This window comes from Aquarana catesbeiana, linkage group LG01 (assembly GCF_042186555.1).
Source record: "Aquarana catesbeiana isolate 2022-GZ linkage group LG01, ASM4218655v1, whole genome shotgun sequence".
NCBI classification, from domain to species: domain Eukaryota; kingdom Metazoa; phylum Chordata; class Amphibia; order Anura; family Ranidae; genus Aquarana; species Aquarana catesbeiana.
The window spans coordinates 348,522,789-348,543,728 of record NC_133324.1 but is presented as its reverse complement, the minus strand read 5'-3'; the positions used below and the strand labels follow the sequence as shown (position 1 = coordinate 348,543,728).

The 20,940-nt window shown below is 45.4% G+C and overlaps 1 protein-coding gene across 1 annotated transcript in view; it reads left to right on the top strand.

The window, feature by feature from the left end:
• LOC141145559 (uncharacterized) overlaps positions 1 to 17,205 on the top strand; it is a 382,628-nt gene extending 365,423 nt beyond the window's left edge. Inside the window, exon 9 of the mRNA XM_073632353.1 lies at positions 15,060 to 17,205. Coding sequence (XP_073488454.1) covers positions 15,060 to 15,153 — 94 coding nt within the window. The 3' untranslated portion in view covers positions 15,154 to 17,205. The remainder of the gene's footprint in view (positions 1 to 15,059) is intronic.
• The last annotated feature ends 3,735 nt before the right edge of the window (positions 17,206 to 20,940 follow it).

The window sequence follows — 20,940 nt, the reverse complement described above, 5'->3', positions numbered from 1 at the left end:
GTGAGAACAATTAACTAAATATCAACAGTGGGTTTAAGTAGTTACCCCGGAATCATATAGAAAATAAAATACAATTACATTTATATAAAACTGTTGTTGTATTGTACCAGTACTTGACTCCCTTCTTAGTGAGAGTCTCAAGGTGACCATAGGCTTCTCTCCCGAACCCCAGCCATATAATGAATTGGCAAAGAGCAGGAAAAGAGCCAGAAGGTCCGACCCCCGCTGTCACTTCATCATTTACCAAGTGATCTAGGGATCTCGGGCAACTTCTGGGTTAATCTTCTGGAGAGGTAGGTCGTCTCATCCCTGGGCCAGAAGAGACTGACCTAGACCTAGGTCGTCTGCGACGCTGTGGGAGTGAACCAAGTCCCAACTGTCTCAATCCGTCGACTGGAGGGTCTAGCCAGTTCAAAACATCTACCGGCTCTTGCTCAAGAAATATGAAAAAGTCAGGCAGTTGATCTGGATCAGAGAGCGTGAACCTGCTATCTCCCCGAGTCACTTTGATGCTGAAGGGGTGGCCCCATGTGTAAGAGGCACCGGCTTGTCGTATAAGATCTAGTAGAGGGCACACCACTCGACGCATGTATAGCGTATTGCGAGACAAGTCTGGGTATAGATGGATAGAGGCTCCAAAGAAGTCCACTGGGCCCACGTTCCATGCTTTTCGCATGATCTCCTCCTTCAAGGTATAATAGTGGACCCGACAGAGGACATCGCGGGGGCGACCCTCCCGGGCTCCCCCCGGTCCGCCCACCCTGTGAACACGATCCAATTCAATTGGTGATGTTGCCTCTCTGCCCAGCACTTTATTGAGGATGGATATGACAGTGGGTTTCAGCTCCGCTCCCGATGTTGCTTCAGGTAGACCTTGCAGTCTAATATTGTTCCTGCGACTGCGGTTTTCGCTGTCTTCAATGCGAAGCTGCTGTTGGCGTAGGCGACGGAGATGTGTCGCGGATATAGATTCAAGGGCTGTTATACGTGCCTCATGGTCATCTTAAGCGGTATGTAAGACTGATACCGCTTCCTCATTAGCTGTAACTTTTTGTCTTTCAGCTCTACTTGTAGGGAATCTTCTATCTTGCTTGCCCAAGATTCGAAATCAGTTCTGAAGGCAGACAATAGGGCTGTAGCTTCCGTTCTAATGGGCACTGTCGTCAGGGGGTGAGGGGTTGTCCGTAGTTCCCCGGCGTCCGTGTCTTGTAATGTGACTGACCTTGTAGAGGAGGCTGATGTCTCTCCTCTGGATTCTCTGAGTTTCTCATTTGCGTCCCCAGTCGTGTTAACTGTTACTGGGGTGGCGGTGGGTGGCTTGGTCTTCCCTGGGTTGCGGCCAGGCGCCATCTTGCCTTTAGGAGTTCGGGGATCAGTCGGCACTGTTCTAAGTAGATACCTCTGTATGGTGCCTTGTTGAGGGTCAGTAGGTTCCGAGGAGTGTGAGCTAGCTGCCGCCATGTAAAATGCAGGTGCGCTGTATTGCGGGATCAGCCTGTGGCCGTCGGGATGGCACGGGTCTCAGGGGTATGCGGCTTCAGCCATCCATGGTCTATTGCTCTCTATGGAAGCCCCCTCCTCCATATAAAAAGGGGGGTCTGGGGGGGGGGAGGGGCAGGCCCGAGAAAGCAGCAATGTCCCCCTGTTAGTGCGGGTGACTCTTAAATATTGTGTGTGCAGATGCACATGGAGGAGAGCACAGTCCGGATATGGCTTGTCCCTTTACAGTGTGGGCCCGACTTCATTGTTAGGTCGCAAGATGGCGGCCAGTGCTGGATGTCCCCAAATAATAAAAGAGCCTGTACCTTAGTCTCTGGGGCAGTGGAGGGGTGTCCACCGTATAGGATGGATTGCTGGATGGCTCCTGTGCCTCCGATTGCAGTCCCAAGGTCCAGTAGTCTTGTAGGCCTCCCAGGCCTCGGGTTCCGCTGTAAGCCGCGGGTATCTGGGGCCCACAGCTATCAGCTCTAGAAGCAGCAGTCCTGGGTGTAGGCCGAGTGAGTGTAGGCCGATTGATCGCCCCCTGCACCGCCAATCGCGGTACTCGAGTCCGGGGATTCTGGCTGTCCTGTAGGCCGCAAGATGGCGGCCAGCATTCCGTGCAGGGCCTGCGGCGGCCTGGGACCAGATGGCGGCCGGTGTTTAGTAGGCCGCGGGTGTCCGGGGCCCACAGCTGTTAGCTCTAGAAACAGCTGACTTAATTATAGGCCGATCGGGCACCCCCCGCGCCGCCGGTCGCGGTACGTGAGGCCGGGGATTCCGGCACAGATGGGAGCAGGTATTAGGCTGTATAGGCTGCGGATGGCTCCGGATTGCAGAGGACTCGGCGGAGCTCCTCTGCAGCACGTCCACCCACCTCGACGTCCGGACACGCCCCCCCGTTTTTCATTATTTTTGTTGTATCGGTACTGGGGCTCCTCATGGCGGATGGAGTGCTCTGCGTTCCAACACGCCGTGGTGTTTCCGGGTCGCGGCCGTCGCCGCTGTTCATGCATGCGCAGAGCCTTCCTCAAAATCGAGGCTTGGCTCCCGCGTGCGCAGTTCAGGCGGGCTTACAGCGGCCGCGCAGGCCACGACGTAGGCGCGAGGTGGAGGAGGCAGTGACATCACGGGTGGGGAATTTGAAAACAGCTTCCAGCTCCTGCCCAGATGGGATTCGTTTAGGCAGCGAGCGGTAGCAAGTACAGCAGCTGCAGCTTCCCCCAGCCCTGGTTTGCTTGGTGAGTGTCTGATGCCTTTCTTCATACAGCCTTTTATATTTGCTTTATGCATATATTTAGTAGGAAATAGGCTTATGTTTATATGACCTATTTTTTAAAAAAAAAAAAAGTATATATATATATATATATATATATATATATATATATATATATATAGTTATTAAGGGGGCAAGTCTGTTTATCCTTCTCTTTGCTGGTACCTTGGCTCCTCTAGACACCGCCATGATCGCAGAGCCTGCTGGGGATGTGGGACATGAGTCCCGGAGGGCAAGTCTTTGTGTGACCATTGTTACGCCCGAGCGGTTGGGGAAAAAGAGATGGAAAATTGGAATTTGGAGTCTCTTGTGAGGCGTGTGGACACCCCACATGCGGAGCCAGTCCACCACTCTATCTGGCCCCCTGGCTGATGAGGCCCATGAAGTTCCAGGGCCCTTCTCAGCCCTACGTTTCTTCGCCCGATTTTTCGGATGGCGAGATTGAAGGCGAAGAGGATATCGGAGGCTTTGATTTCTCTATGGTTTCGCCACTAATCATGGCGATTAAAGAGGCCCTTAAATGGGGAGATTCGTACCCCCCCCCCCCCCCCCCCCAGCTAAGCAGAAAAAGTTTTTTAAGCAGCTGGGGAAAGAACTTCAAACTTTCCGCTCCTTGCTGAGTTAAAGTACATTATTGAGGAAGAGTGGAATAAGGTGGACAAGAAGACTTCCATGTCTAATAAAACTTTCAGATTATACCCCTTCAAGACAGAAGAAGTAAAGTATCTGGAAAATGCTCCTCTTGTGGACGCAGCTTTGATGCGTCTAGCCAAACATGTTACTCTCCCTTTGGAGAATGTGGTATCTTTTAAGGATGGTCTTGAAAGAAAGATAGACCAGTACCTAGGATCTATGGGCTTGCAAACCTGCCTTGGCGCTAGCAGCCATGTCCAAGGCCATGGAAGCTTGGACGGAGAATGTAGACTCCTTCCTCAGGGGTGTTTCAGAAGAGTTGGCCAGGAGTTTGGCAGCGGCGGAGCTAAAGCTAGTGGCAGTCTTCCTGGCGGAAGCATCTATTGACCTGATCCGCCTGCTGGCACGGATTATGTTATCCTCAGTCACAGCCAAGCGGGCCTTATGATTACGTCCCTGGCTCGCTGACCCAGTCTCCAAGCAAGCCTGGTGTAAAATTCCCTTTGAAGGGTCCTCTCTGGCAACAAACTGGATGATGCCATAACTCGGGCCACGGGCGGTAAGTCGGGCTTCCTTCCCCAGGACAGGCATATGTCTAGTCGGAAGAAGTTCCAGTACAGAAGACGCAGCCAGGAGTGCTCGAGAGAAGCACGCTCTTAAAAGCCTGGCTTGGACTTCAGGAGAAATTGGAGCAGAGGATAGGCATCCTTCCGTAAGCCCGCTAAGAGCCAGACGTCTGATGGCCGCGAGCTGGCTAAGTCCTTATGAGATTGCGCCCGCCCAGGTGGGTTGGGTAGAGGCATGTCTGCTCCTCTCCCGGCACATCTGGGTGGCCTCAATCTCAGACTACTGGGTTGTCAGGACGGTCTCGTAAGGACACAAATGGGCCTTCTCCAGTACCCCTCCCCCCAGATTTATCTCCACTCTACTCCCTTCTTTGGAGGAAAAGAAACAGGCATTACTGTTCTACGTGGACATACCGAAGACTCAGGGAGCAGTGGTACGTGTTCCAAAGGACGAATGGTTCCAGGGGATATACTCCCCTCTCTTCTTAGTTCGAAAGAAAAGCAGTTCTTGGTGCCCAGTCATCGACCTGACTTACCTCAACAAATTTATAAAACATGGAAAATTCAAGATGGAGACTCTGTCAACCATTCAGCAATCAGTACAGCCAGGAGATTGGTTGATTTCAGTCGACTTAAAAGACGCCTATTTCCACATCGCAGTGGAAAAAGAATTTCACAAATACCTCCGGTTTCAAGTCGGGGAAGAACACCTGCAATTCATCTGCCTTCCTTTCGGGCTGACAACTTCCCCCCGAGTTTTTTCAAAGGTTCTCTTGGCCATAGTGGCTCTCATCAGACTGAAAGGGATACGTCTTTACCATTACCTCGACGACCTCCTAGTGTTGACCAAAGACAGGGAACAGTTACTGGTCCACAGGGAGCAGGTAATCTCCACCTTGTCCAGCTTCGGGTGGCTCCTGAATATGGAGAAAAGCCACCTAGACCCAGTCCAACGCCTGGTATACTTGGGAGCTCAGTTCGATACAGTAAAGAATACCATCTCTCTCCCACAAGAGAAGATTCCAGTTATTCGAGAGAGAATTTCTCGGGCCCTATACACCTCACGTCTAAAAGCCTCTCAGTGCCTGGAAATCATCGGCACAATGGTCTCCACGACTCCCATGGTCAAGTGGGCCCTGTGGAGGTTACGCCCTTTCTAATCAGGATTCCTCCGGCAATGGAAATCAGGCGACAAGAACCAAACTATCCATGTATCTACGAGGAACAGCCTCTTCTGGTGGCTTCAGCGCAGAAACCTATTGAATTGCCACTCTATTGCCCCCAACTCTTGGGTCACAGTCACGACCGATGCCAGCGGTACCGGTTGGGGGGTGCTCTGCGTATCGAACCTTGCTCAGGGCAAGTGGGACACTCATCTCCTCAACCCAGGCTCGAACGTTCTAGAACTTTGGGCAGCCTGGTGTGCCCTCCAGTCCTTCTCTCACCTCTTGAAGGGAGAGTCAGTGTTATTAAGGATGGACAATACCACGGCAGTATCCTATGTGAAAAGGCAAGGAGGCACACGGAGCTTCACACTCCTTCGGGAAGTTGAACCCATCTTATCATGGGCCCAGAAGAACCTGTCCGGCATTTCGGCAGTCTTCGTCCCCGGAGTCCAGAACACTCAGGCAGACTTCCTTTCACGCACTCAGTTGGACAATGTGTGGTCTCTTTATGTGAAGACATTCGAGTGGATTCTATCAATGGGAGTCAATCCCGAAGTGGATCTTTTCTCTTCCCCCTGCAACTTCAAAGTGAAGAAATTTTACACTTGGGTCGTTGCAACCAGGCCTTCGGAACAGATGCCGTCTAAAAGCCTCTCGGTGCCTGGAAATCATCGGCACAATGGTCTCCACGACTCCCATGGTCAAGTGGGCCCTGTGGAGGTTACGCCCTTTCTAATCAGGATTCCTCCAGCAATGGAAATCAGGCGACAAGAACCAAACTATCCATGTATCTACAACGAGGAACAGCCTCTTCTGGTGGCTTCAGCGCAGAAACCTATTAAATTGCCACTCTATTGCCCCCAACTCCTGGGTCACAGTCACGACCGATACCAGCGGTACCGGTTGGGGGGCGCTCTGCAGATCGAACCTTGCTCAGGGCAAGTGGGACACTCATCTCCTCAACCCAGGCTCGAACATTCTAGAACTTTGGGAAGCCTGGTGTGCCCTCCAGTCCTTCTCTCAACCTTTGAAGGGAGAGTCAGTGTTACTAAGGATGGACAATACCACGGCAGTATCCTATGTGAAAAGGCAAGGAGGCACACGGAGCTTCACACTCCTTCGGGAAGTTGAACCCATCTTATCATGGGCCCAGAAGAACCTGTCCGGCATTTCGGCAGTCTTCGTCCCCGGAGTCCAGAACACTCAGGCAGACTTCCTTTCACGCACTCAGTTGGACAACGAGTGGTCTCTTCATGTGAAGACATTCGAGTGGATTCTATCAATGGGAGTTAATCCCGAAGTGGATCTTTTCTCTTCCCCCTGCAACTTCAAAGTGAAGAAATTTTACACTCGGGGTCGTTGCAACCAGGCCTTCGGAACAGATGCCCTGACGGATCATTGGAGTTTCAAGGAGGCGTATGCCTTTCCCCCGCTCCCGATTATCCTCAGATTCCTGCGGAGGCTTCAAACGGAAGCGGTCAAAATGGTGACAATAGCTCCATACTGGCTGAACAGGCCTTGGTTTCCCCTCCTGATCCAGCTCAGTTTTTCGGGATCCGGTGCCTCTTCCTCTCAGGCCGGACCTTCTTTCTCAAGGGACGGTCCTGCACCCTTGCCCGGCACAACTGAGATTAATGGTGTGGTTCTTGAGAGGGAGAGGCTGGAATCTTTCGGGTGCTCCTCAAATGTGATCTCCACCCTCATGAGCTGAAGAAGAACAAGCACTAATAAAGTTTATGGGAGAATCTGGGCCAAAATTGTTGAGTTTTCCTCTTCTACAAGCAGATCCTTCAGACATCCAGAAGTTCAGGATATTCTCAGTTTCCTTCAATCTGACCTAGATCTACCATTATCTATCAGCTCTCTTAGAGTCCAAGTTTAAGCCTTGTCAGCCTTCTCCTGTACTTCATGGGTGGTTCTTCCTTTAATTCGACAGTTCTTTCGTGGGGCGTCAAGACTCAAGCCCCAAGGAAGACCAAGGTTCCCTAAATGGGATCTTCCCCTCGTCCTCAACTATCTGTCTGGACTCAGTACCACGGGGCCTTCCCCGCTTTCCATTAAGGACTTCTCGGCAAAATGAGCTTTCCTAGTAGCCATCACCTCATCTAAAAGGGTCTCTGAGATCGGATCACTAGGTCATGAAGAACCCTTCATGACGGTTTCTCCGGACTGGGTAGTCCTCATCCCTTTGCTGGGCTCAAACCCAAAAGTGACTTCAGTGTTCCACGAGAACCAAGAGATCGTCTTACCTACATTCAGGACTCCGGGGTCCTCCGAGACTCATCCTCTAGACGTAGGTGAAGTTCTAAAAGATTATTTACGAATTACTTCTTACTTTAGACGTTCTGATCACCTCTTCATCTTGCACTCTGGCGCTAATAAAGGAAAGAAAGCTTCAACCAGGACAATTGCGGCCTGGATCGTGCAGACCATCCAGCAAGCATACAGGGCTAAGGGCTTGGCTCCCCCAGAGGCAGTGACAGCACACTCCACCAGGGGAATAGCAGCTTCTTGGGCAGTGGCCCGGCATGTGGCTCCAGACGTCAGCTGCAAAGCGGCCTCCTGGGCCTCTATCAATACATTCATGTCTCATCATTGCATAGAGCCTGCTTCACTATCCTCTGTAAAATTTGGTCAGAAAATCCTATCGCTTGATAGGACAAATAAAAATAATTTTTTGTTCAAGCATACCCTCCCGTGTGGATTGGCTAGTTATTTCCCACACGTAGGCTGCCATGGAGTCTGTCAGGAAAAGGAAAACTTATTATCAAATATTTACCGTAATTTTTCTTTCCTGATGGACTCCATGGCAGACGGAGTTCCCACCCATCGGTTATTGAGTAGGCTAGTTACGGAATGTAGTACCTAGCGGTGAGTGCTCATTTATTTGAATGGGGTCCTATAGCATTGGAGAGGAGGCGGGGTTAACCCACATGTAGGCTGCCATGGAGTCCATCAGGAAAGGAAAATTATGGTAAGGATTTGATAATAAATTTTCCTTTTTTCATCCTGCAGCTATGTGGTCACATGATCCCCCGCTCCTGGCTTTCTGACGTCAGAGAGAACCTCAGCCCCTCCCACTGCTCTGCTCAGATCAGAGAAAAAGAACAGCAGGGGATCACATGACCGCACAGCTGCGGGATGAAGAAAGGTGTTTAGCCTTGTCATTTGGAAAAAAACACACGCTGTAGTCATTAAGTGTTTAAGCCTGGGGGGATACCAGTAAAATCACAAGGTGACTTTACATACACTTTAACACTGTACCAAACCAGTGTCAAGTAGGCCTTTGGCAAGTGAACATTTGCCTGCTGCTTTGTCTTGGTTCCCTTTTGCTTGGTCTCTACCATAGTGTCAGGACTGGGCTCAGCCCTTCCTTCTCTGAGCTGGCCGCTTAGCTGTCAGCTAATTGCCAGCTCCCATCTCTCTCCACAGTTACTCAGCTGTTGTTAATATCCTGCTCGTCAGTCCTGCCTACTTAAGCCATCCAGTCCAGAGGAGCTCTGCATTCGCCTTGGTCAACATCACAAGAAACTTCTCCTGCATTCCTGTTTAAAGACTGGCCTTGCTGACATCCCTGTTGACATCTCTTCTGGCTCCGGATCCTGCTTGCTGTTCCACTACTTTGATACCTGACTTCTGGCTTGGCTGACTATCCGTTCCGGTTACTGAACTTTGGCTTTGTTTTGACTACATTTGTTCTAATTTTTACTTTTATTATTAAACAAGTGTGATTTAACTGTATTTCTGTCTCGGTCTGATTTCATAGTTTTTGACACATAGGTACAAGTGAGGATGTTCTCCTGCAAAGTCCTCTCTAGTTGAATCTGGGAGATAAGTGGATGACAAGGTTCTTTATCCTAAGACTAAACTCTAAAGCCTCGTACACACAATCAGATTGTTGGCCAACAAAGCGTCAGACTTTTGTCCGAAGGGTGTGTACCAGGAACTTGTCTTGCATACAAACAGTACACAAATGTCGGCCAACAAATACGAACGTAGTGACGCACTACATGGAATTTCAGCTCTTGAGCGCCACCCTTTGGGCACCTTCTGCTAATGTCATGTTTGGTGAGCATTGATTCCGATGCACGCGTGTTTGTACTTTGGACTTTTGTGTGACAAACTTGGGTACACACGATATGAAAGTCTGACAACAGGCCATTGTCCGCTGAAAAATTTACTAGCCTGCCATCCATTTGTTGGCGGAAAGTTGGACAATTGTCTGATGGAGCGTGCTAATGGTCGGATTTTAGGCCAACAGTCTGTCATCACACTGCCATTCCCTGCCGAAAATTTTAATGCCAACCCTAAAATGCATTCCAAACATGCCTTGTTTTACACAGCAACAGTTAATACAGGGTGACACTGTCTTACCTGTACATGACACTGGACTGTGTATAAAGTCCAGAATTCGCCTGTCACGGTGGGTATACCCCCCAAAGGAGTCTCCAGGGACTGGGTTCCATTGTGATGGACCACAGTCCTGCACCTGTATTATAGTACCTATCAGCTAACTTAATGCAGCCAAGTTCCAAGGTGAGTGCCTCACACAGGATCCAGTGCCCAAAGCAACATTACAGGCTATCCCCACAGCGTAGGATCCGGGTACTATTCCCAAGGTTGTACCGATCCAGATACATTGCTTCTGTAGACAGTGAGGTTGACTGAAGAATGTTAGAAAAATAATTAAAGAAAATAAAGTAGTGAAATTGGTTTCTCTGGGAATAAGAAGAGGTTTATCACCTACAGGCACTAGAACAAAACCGAGGACTGACAGAGTAGAGTTGGGTTATAGGGGGAGCAAGTCCTCAAAAGCTCACCAGTGTTCAATCACATGAAGGTGGGAGCCTATAATCTATGGTGTATGAATAAGTTCCCGTTGTCCTGTGCTGTATGATTAAGATATGATTTGTTTGAGAGTTCTTGAATTCAATTAGGTGAAATGTGCTGTCTTGAAGAAGGTGACCATCAGGCCTAGAGCTCTCTTGGCCAATCTTACTGTGGGATTTCTCTTGGATTGCTATTGTCAAGCATGAGCTCTTAGAGAAATCTTTTTTTTTTTTTGGAACGAGGACTTTTGCTTTGGATGTGTTTGGATCAGTCACAAGTATTCCAGGAGAGGGGAAGCCTGGAGAGCAGTATGGTTGAAATTTAGCAACCATCCAAAGGCCTGCAGCAACTGAAGTGTCTTGTGGTAATTTTCTGAGAGCTGCAACATGCATCCTTTAAGAGAAGGTGATTTAGCCTGTGACTTGGATGCCCGGAGTTCTAAGAAGGGCATTAAAACTTTGTGAACATCCTGGGAGCAGAGGATAGGCCTAAGAGTGGTGCAACAAATCAGAAAGTAGTTGCCTGGCACTGCTAGCCATAGAAATTGCTGATAAGGTGGGTACATAGGAATATGTAGACAGGCATCTGTGATGTTCACAGATTCCATGTAGTCTACTTGTCTGAGAGAGGAAGTTACTGGCCTTCCTGACTCCATGTGACATTTTGAAATTCAAATGAATTTATTGAGGGATTTTAACCTCCCTGGCGGTATGATTATTTCGGATTTTAGGTGCTGAAAGCGGTACCATTATTTTGCATGGAAATTTGGAGTTTTATATTGTAGGTCTGTAATTCTTAACAATAACACACTTAAATCTGTCCAAACAAGAGTCTAGTAGATATCCCGGGTATGATAAAGTTTGAAACACAAAAATATAAATTATAATATAATAAATAAAAATAAATAATTAAAAAAAAAAAAAAAAAATTAATAAAATAAATTTCCCCACGATTCACTATCGCTCAAGTGTTCTAATTTACTATCGCTGTTTTCTAGCTGGTCTAAAGCCACTTTTGATGTAAAGGGACACTTTTTGGTTGCTATGGACAATCTCCAGTTTCCAGACAGAAAGAACAGTATATATAACATAAAACTGCATGCAGGGCATAGGACAAAGCACTGGGGACAAAAGGGATGTGAAATAATTTCATACAGTACTGTAATCTGTATGTGTGCTCGCAGGGAACGGAGCCTGGCACGGAGAGGCTTCGGAGGAGGACGGAGCTCGCAGACACAGCGGGGGACATCGCAGGATCCCGGGGACAAGGTAAGTAAAGCCACACCAGGATCCTGCGATGTAATCCCGAGTGTGGCTCGGGGTTACCGCTAATTGTCCTGAATTTTAACCCCGAGCCACACTCGGGAAAACCGCCAGGGAGGTTAAGTCCAGTATAGGATGAGTCCTGCTGGGATTTAGTATCATAAACAGGTTTGAGGCAAAACCTTTGAACCTGCCTTGTGGCGGCACTGGCACAACAACTCCCTGGGACAAGTGGTGGTTCAGAGCATTCTGCAAATCTAACTGTCCTTGGGCAGTTGGATGATTTGAAAGAAGAAATGTGAGGCCTAGAGTTTTCAAACTCTTATCTTGTATCCTTTTTCAAACCACCAAGTGAACCCACAGATCTGGGACCTACAGATATGCAACAGATATACCTTCACTCTTGGAGAACGCTCCTTTATTGTGAAAGGGGCTTTGGGGTCTTTTTGGGCCAAGCCTTGGGCCGAAAAAAAAGATGTTCTAATTTTGAAGAGCTTTTCTCTGGGGAAGTAAAACTTTTCCATTTGTGACTTCTTATGTGAATTAGTCAAGCGCCTCACCAAAGAGACTTCTTCCTTAAACAGGCATACGTATTAGGCACCTCTTAGGGGCAGCTTCTGCTGTCCAAGCATTTAGCCAGAGGATTCTGCACACATGAACAGAAATTAGAGCCATTCTGGATATTTATGTTATGACATGTTCCAGGGCATCTACACAAAAGAGAAGAGCAGAGAAAAGTTGTAATTGGTCTGCAACCACACAATCAGAGAAACAGGGGAGAGAAAGCTTCTACAGCTTCCAACAACATCTCAACAGCCTCTAGGACCAGAGAAGTAGGGGTGGTAAAAGGGGCAGGAGTGTTTTTGGAGCTCTAGATATACATGGCTGCATTAAAGCTGTAATCTGACTGAGGAATTGCAGAAAATTCAGCTTTTGTCAAGCTGCTTGCAAGTTGCAGGCTTGAAACAGAACTAGAATTGGCTGGGGAAACCGGTGTTAAGACCACTTCCTGCTCCGGTTCAAGCGAGCGTTGTACGAGCCTTTGGCAGAGCTACAAGTGAGGGTATTCCTATGTGGCATACTCATGAAGTAAGAGTCCAGTAGGAGTAAGTGGTAACCCAGGGGTAGACCGCTCTGCAAGGAATCCTTATGGCAAAAGGGTGCGAGGAAGCGCCTGAATACCCTATAAGGGCCCTAGGCAGAAGTGGTGTTAAAGTGTGTGACCAGTGGTGTGATGCAACACCTCAAATTTAACCCCTTGATCGCCCTAGATGTTAACCTCTTTCCCAGCCAATGTCATTAGTACAGTGACAGTGTCACTTATTAGCACTGATCATTATATTAGTGTCACTGGTGATGTCAGTGGCAGTTAGTCAGTTCCCCACTATCGCAGTCCAATTATAAGTCGATGATCACCTCCATTAGTAGTTTAAAAAATAGAGTTTTTATTTTTTAATTTTCGGTCTTCTTTTGTTTAAAGAATAAAAAACAAAAAACACAGTTGTGATTAAATACCACCAAAAGAAAGCTCTATTTGTGTGAAAAAAAAAACAATATACATTTTGTTTTGGTACAACATTGCATGACCACGCAATTACCAGTTAAATTAGAGCTGTGCTAAATAGTAAAAAATGGCCTGGTCATCACGGGGGTAAAATCTTCTGGAGCTGAAGTGGCTACGTTCCAAACATAGCCCAATTTTAGACAGTAATGGTCAGAGATACAGCATGACCCTGTCTTACCTGTCCACGAATCTGGACTGTATACACTGTCAACAGTGGGCATATCCCTGAGGGGGGTCTGTATGGACTGGGTTCTGTTATTGAAGGATCATGGCCCTGCACCTGTATAGCACTAGTGAAGCAGATTTCTCCCTGGGAAGAAGAGGTAAATCACCTACAGACACTAGCACAAAACGGAGGACTCACGGAGTGGGTTAGGGTTATAGGGAGGCATGTCCTCAAAAGCTCAACCACTTGAAGGTACGAGCCTATAACTGAAGGGGATTGATCTATTAAAGGCAAATTGTCTGTGCAATTATTTTTCCCTGAGCTTAGTAAATTTTGTGAAGCTTCATTTTTTTTTAAAGAATACCCAATCAGTTGCAAGGTACATTAAAAAAACAAACCATTTTTGCTTACATATGATTTAACCACTTCAGCCCCAGAAGGATTTGCCCCTTTAATGACCAGACAATTTTTTGCGATACGGCACTGCGTTACTTTAGCTGACAATTGCATGGTCATGCGACACTGTACCCAAATTAAATTGATGTCCTTTTTTTCGCAGAAATAGAGCTTTCCCTTTGGTGGTATTTGATCACCACTGCAGTTTTTATTTTTGAGCTATAAACAAAAAAGACCGTCAATTAAAAAAAAAAATATATATATTTTTTTTATTTTCTGCTATAAAACACACCCAATAAAAATGTTTAAAAATCTCTTCATCAATTTAGGCCAATTTGTATTCTGTTACATATTTTTGGTAAAAAAAAACAAAAACACAATAAGCGTATATTGATTGGTTTGCACTAGAGCTGCACAATTAATTGTTAAGAATCGTTATCACGATCTTGACTAAAGTGTTTCACAATTCATTCTATGCAAAGAATTCTCTCTGCTCTTCTGAAGCCACAACCCTTAAAAGAAAGGAAGTCTGCCAATAATCAAAACGTTCTTTATCAGTGAACTTAAGTATAAACATTGTAACAATTTGTCAATGGAATAGACTAAGTGAAAAAAGTTTAACCACTTAAACACTAAACCTTTTTCTGCTATTGTTGGTTTCAAGTTAAAATCATTTTTTTTTGACAAGTAAAAATCTGTATTTTTTGCTAGAAAATTACTTAGAACCCCCAAACATTATATATATATTTTTTTAGTAGACACCCTAGAGAATAAAATGGTGTATTTGCGCAGCTGTCTTTCAAATGCAATTTCTTTTGAAAAAATGACTTTAATAAATTAAAAAAAAAAAAAAAAAAAACTAACCAGTAAAGTTAGCCCATTTTTTTTTTTTGCATAATGTGAAAGATTTTACGTCACGAGAATCGTAATCTTTTTATTCTAAGCAAAAAAATTGTGATTCCCATTTTGGCCAGAATCGTGTAGCTCTGGTTTGCACATAAGTTACAGTATAGCGTCTACAAAATAGATATTTATTTTTACTAGTAATGGCGGTAATCAGCAATTTGTAGCAGGACTACAACATTGCGGCGGACAGATCAGACACCTGACATTTTTTTACACTTTTTTGGAACCAGTGACATTACAGTGATCAGTGCTAAAAATATGCACTGACATTATACTAACTTGCACGGAAGGGGTTAACATCAGGGGCGATCACGGGGTTAAGCGTGTTTCTAACTGTGTGGGGGGATGGACTGCCTGGGACAACGCACAGATCCGTCTTCCTGCATAGCAGAAAGACAGGATCTCTGCGTTATCCCCTGACAGAACGCAGAACTGCCTTGTTTACTTTGGCAGGTCCCCATTCTGTCTCTGCGGGGAATGATTCCGAGCGGCCAGCGGACATAGTCTGCTGGACCCGCTGATTGGCTCCCCTGCTGGTCAATCAGCGCGCGCCCACAGATCGCCGTGTACGACCTGATGTACACCTATGGCGATTAGCGCAGCTGAGCTAACCTGCCACAGTATAACTGCGGCAACTGGTCGGCAAGCGCTTAATGACAGAAAACAGCAGTTTCACACTAAGCCCTGGGAAACATGAGTGCAACCGCCTTTACAATTTGCCTTTAGTAAATCAACACCATGGTGTAGGAATAAGGTGCATGTGTCCTGTACTGTATAATTAAGATATAAAGTTTAATATTTTTTTCCATGTACAGGATCCCAGTTGAACTAAAACAATGGGCAGTTGACTATCTCAACCAGGTGGATGTCAGCACAGCTTATCCAGTGAAGAGGAAAAGACTACAATGAACACTAGTGTATCCAGCTATATTCCCATAAACTACTGGACATCATCACTGCCTATAAAGTGCGAGCTACAAAACATATGTGATCTGAATGGCTGTATAGTTTTCTGCCCTAGACTTGACATTTCAGAGCTTTTTGCTTTGCATTAAAAGCACACACACCTCTTCACGGAAATTTAAGACATACCTGACAATATGCAATATAATGGTAGAAGTAAGAGTATTTATTGCATGTTTACATGACTTTACAAACAGATGGCAAAGCTTAAGAATGCCATTTTCCACCTACCTTTTATTAGAGAATTAAAACTTTATATACATCAGGTTTACAAAGAGTTATATGTACATGTTTTTCAGAAAACTATTTAAAGAGAACCAGTCAGATTCTTCTTAACCTGTAAAATACACAAGTGCTTAATGTGCAAAGGTGCAACCCAGTCCCTCTGCTGATGCCTCCTATACAAAAAGCTGCTGTAGCATTCCAGCCACATGTATGAAAAGTAAGCTGCACACAGGAGAGTCTACCTCATGATGATTCTGGGCAATTATGTAACTGGCATTAAATGCATTTAACTCCAAGGCCAGAAAAGCAAAAAAACTCAAAATCTTCTAAAGTCAGCTTTATTTGCCTAACTGCATCCAAGACTTAAAGTAGTTGTGAACTTAAAGCGGAACTTCACCCAAGAGGAACGGGAAGGCAAGGGGACACGGCTTTGTAACGACTACGGAAGGTGCAAGAGCACAGCGTGCCTGTATAAACAGTAGGATGACACAAGACAAACTGACCACGCCAGCATGGATCAGCAGCCATGCTTGCAAGGTCAGATTACTCTTAGCAGAAGAAGTGCAGATAGGATCAACCAGGTATTCGAGAACACTGGCAGCCTGAAATAAAAAATAGGGACATTAAAGAGCCAGCAACATGGATTTTTTTTTTTTTGGTTTACAAATACTTTAAATCAGAACTCCAGGACAAAGAATAGCCTGTAGTGCCCCCTGCAGTGCAAAGGTTAAATTTTCATGAAGTCAAGGGGCACCGCTACAGGCGGTGGGTGGGACCTGGTGTACAATGCAGTACTATTTGACCTGCGTTGTACTTGATCACGTCAATGTGCGACTACCAGCCGGAGAACCTTAGCGAATAGGCTTCGGGGGGACCAATTGCACAGCATGGAGGAATTCTGCCAAGGTAAGGAATAAGTTAAGTATTACACCTTAATTCCTCTACCCCCATTCCCAGGCAGAGGATGACTTGAAGCTGGCCATACAGGTTTAATTTTCTTGAACAATTTTCCCTTAGATTTACCTTATACTATGAATGCAAAGGCCCACCTAATTGGATACAATTGAAAGTTATTTCGTTTTGATCTCATATTATATATTTTTTGTAAACCTAAAGAAAAATTGTACACGAGAATTGAACATGAATAGTCAGCCTTAACCTGAATACACAGCACACTGGCCAGGATTCTGACTGGTTTGCTTTAACAATAAAAACGTAGCCATTTAAAGAACAGCACATCATACGTGTGTTACAATTACAACAGTATTATAGTATGACATTACATTTTATACAATATTCTATGCTTTAAAGGTTGCTGCAGTTATGATTCGCCAAGGCACTCTAAGCAGACAACTGAAATGGCATTAATTCCATAAACAATTTCTAGAAATATAATGTATCGTACATTATGTGTTTCTGAACTTTGTTAAACTATGAACCCCTTTGAGACAGTGTTTGCAAATACCACCTGTTGTAGATCATCTTTTCTCATGTATCTTTTGATGTGTGTGAATTTAATGCCTGTACACCCAGTGTAAAAATGTTTTTAAAATACCCCTTAACAGCTAAAAATGCTGATTTAAATCTGTATAAAATTTGAAAAATAGCAAGCAGAAACAAATCTTGAACCTGTCAGATGTACCCTCTGAACAACATATACTACTGGTTAGGAAACACTGCATTTATAGCCTCTAATATTCCAGCTACCATTGAGGGACACAGGAAGCCATAAATTACTGCCCACAGGTTTGGACACAGGCAAACAAAGAATTGTAGCCCAGGATATCCAGCATGTCTTAGGAGAATGAATGACTTCAGCTCTGCTGGAAAAAGTCATACAATTTTTTTTGCTAGTACTATTTTTATTCCAATCAATACTTTTCTTTACATACTTATTGAGATTAGACTTCATTATGCAGCTATCTGTACAGGTCTTACCTCAACATATCTATAGACTGTTGTACCTGGAACCCACTAGACATTGCGGGGTTAGCCTGGAAGTGACCTTCGGGTATTGGGTTCTGCTCTTTCCAGACATTCTGATAAAAAGCTGCAGAGCAGTTCCCAGTCATTGGCAATGTCACCACATGTCTAAAAAACTCGCTCTATGCAAGTAGGCTAAGCTCCACTGGCAGCCTTTTAAATTCACGCTTTTTATCACTTCTCTAAGGAAGAGGTTAATTCTGAGTGACCAAGGCCGACCTCATCCGCTGCGTAGAGGGTCATGTGCTCCCTGTTGCTGCTCCTGTTTTTTTTGTAAAAGCTGCGTGGTACCTGGGGGTCTTGCCTCATCATACACTAAGTTGTCCTACCACTACATGGTTGCAACATGTCTGATTATAGACAGTCCTGTACCGAGTGCCTTCAGCTCACATTCCAAAAATGACCCCAGTTCTACCTACAGCAAGCCCATGGCAGCCTGAAATCTGTGTGCCCTTTGTCCCTAGATCCTCATCCAAGTTTACCCTAGCCCTCTCAGGCATAGCTACTAACTCTGTCTTGGGGAGGGTTTTACTGAAGTGTTGCAACACTATGGTTTATCGACTCTGAATGGAGGAGCCATAAGCTTGCTTCCGCTCTTTCCCTGTCAGATTCTACCACCGATCTACCAGCAGTTTTGGAAGCTTCTGAGCCATCAACTGCTGAGACTATGTCTAGACTCTCCAGTCCTTGCCAGGCAAAGCTGCTTCTGAAAAATCAGTCTATTTCCATTACGGCTTTCGTTGATGTGATAGGCACCACATTGACGCTGGAGGATTAGTCTGTTGTGTCTACCAGCACTCTTCCATCTTTTGGAGCTCCTAAGCCTACTAAAACATTCCTGTTGCATCTGCCATTCCAAGTCTTACATTTATGGAGACTGGAAACATTCAAGCAGGATGACTGTTCCTTCCAAATTTTTGTAGGCCCTGTAACCATTTAAGGAGGGGTTTGGTAAAAAAGTGGTCTGCCTTCTTTGTGGATTAGGCAGTGTCCTGCCTTGCATTGACCACCATTTTGGTGGCATTTGCACTCATCTTCGCCGATGGACAGCTAGAGGCCCTCTCTAGAACTTTGTCATCTCTGGCAGGCCAAGTTGTGCATCCTGTTTAAGCTGTGACCTTTATTTGTCAGATATGGACTGGTCTTAAGCTATCAGAAGGAATTTAGTTACTATTGCCATTAATCCCTTGGTTATAAAATGTTTGCAACAAATGGCCATAGCTCAGAACTACAGTGCTGACAGGTTGCTGGAGGTTGTCAGGTCTCAGGTCTGTCAAGATTGGCCTGTCAGTTCACATGAGAACTTTTCTGGCTAAAAGGTTGGCTGTAGAACCTGCAGCTAAAATATACTGCACATTAGCAGGGAAATTGGACGCTGAAGGAACCTTTTTCCAATCAACATCCTGGAGCTTCAGATGATTTGGGTATCGCTGCAGTGCTAGACTGGCTAGATGTAGTCTGACAACACGATGGTAGTGGAGCAGTCCCTACAACCAGAGGTGTTCTAGCAGTTGTGTCACAGGTGGGGGACAATGGCTATGGACCAGGGTTGCCAATCAGTAAATTCAGATAGTTTGTAAAATCCATGATTTTTACATCTGTGCATGCATATCCGTATCAGACATTCACAGACGGATGTAAAAATCTGGGATTTTACAAACGGTCTGTGAATCCTGGTCTCCAGATTCAGCCATAAACTGGTTAGGTTTGTTTCCAGGTACAGGGAGACTCTAGCAGAGGCAGTAGATAGTACAACCTGATCCTACACCTGTCTTCCCTGAAACTTCTTCCTGGTTTGTTTCTCAGGATTGAGATGGGAGGCAGACTGGTGATTCTCAAAGTTCTGTATTGGCCAAAACTACTGGTAGCTGCTCTTTGGGCTTTTCCAGATCATTTGGCTCAAGGATCGATTTGCCATCCTGCTTCATGGTTGCTGGTTTTATTAGCATGGCTGTTGAAGCCCAGGTTCTGAGGGACAAGGGAATCTCTGAATCCATCTACTTCTTGAAAGGTCTAATCACCATATGTGGATTGGATACTTAGTGTGGTGCGAGGTGAGAAGTTTCACCCCAGGAAATTCTCAGTGGAATGAATTCTTTCCTTTTTACAGGTGGGGTTGGACTAACATTCTCTGCGCTTGCTGTATTACTCCAGTGACCATTGGCTTCCCATTCCCTGATCAAAACCTTGTTCAGGGGGTTTCCGAGATCTAGATTTGGTTCTTTTAGATGTTCAAAAGTCACCCTATGAAGCTATTGGGGATGTTGCTCTCTCGACTCTTACACATAATGTGTTTTATAGTCATTGCTTCTGTGAGGCAAGTGTCTGAACTGACTCAACTCACTTATGAAGGCCAATGAGATGCCGACACGCGTTTAGAGGGGAGAAGCTGAATCTGTGAAACTTCGCAAGTGTATATTTGCGGTGAATGAAGTGATGATTTGAGACATGCTGTTTTAAAGTTTTTATCTTGTAAAACAGAGTAAACTATGGCACTTGTGTTTGTTGTTTCGTGTCTATAACCTACGGAAGTAATAGCGTGATTGAGCACCTGAGAAATTGAAGGAAGGGTTGTCTGACGGCAATACAAACGCTGATAAGCCACACAGAGGAGCAGTCTGGAGACTGTAGCATTACCATTGGAGAGTTAAAGTTGATCCATTGTGGTGGACACGAGGAGTGATTTGTCTATGCTTTTACATTCATCTTTGAGGTGAGCAGGCACTTTAGCTGGTGGAGGTGTGCACTGGATATTGGTCCTTTTGTGGACGAACACACACAGCGGTGACTGTTTTGGAAGCATTGACACAGATGAACTGTTGTTTTTTTTTTTCACATTTTCATTTTTTAATTTAAAATATTTTTTGATCATGAAATGTTTAATATAAATTTTGTATGCATATTATTTAATGAGACACAGCGCTGCACTATTTAGAAAACAAAAGTTTCTGAACTGGTTGTCAACCTGGAAAGAACTCTTTCCTGTCTTGCATTAATCCACCACTTCCTTCCTAAGGTAGTTAGAACCTTTCACCTCATCCAGGACATTGTTATTTATTCTCTCTCCAGCTCATCGGGAGATATACTTTCATTGTTTGGATGTAATTGGGGCTGAGAAAGTCAACCACTGCTGCTTTAAGAAAGACTGACTGAGTCTAGATAGTCCCCATATATGCAAACTGACTCCTCATTCCACTTTCTCGGTGGCTCAGACAGACCAATAGCTAAACTTATGGTCTCCAGGAAAGGACGGTTCTCCTTTTCCTTTCAAGACCAGCTCTACCACAATCTTGTACCCCTCTTGGGTTTTTCAGCGTAAGGATACTGTTTCCAGGTTTGCAAGGCTGAGACCTGGTCTTTTTTTCCATTTTCATATAACAGGTGGTTGTTCAGGACTCATATGATGCCAATGCCATGCGATTTTTGGTCATAAAGTACTTCAGTCATCTAGCCGAGCAGCAGGCAGACCCCAGTTTCTGTGTTGTATTTGGACATTCCAACAGTTAATTACTTCCAGTGTCACTC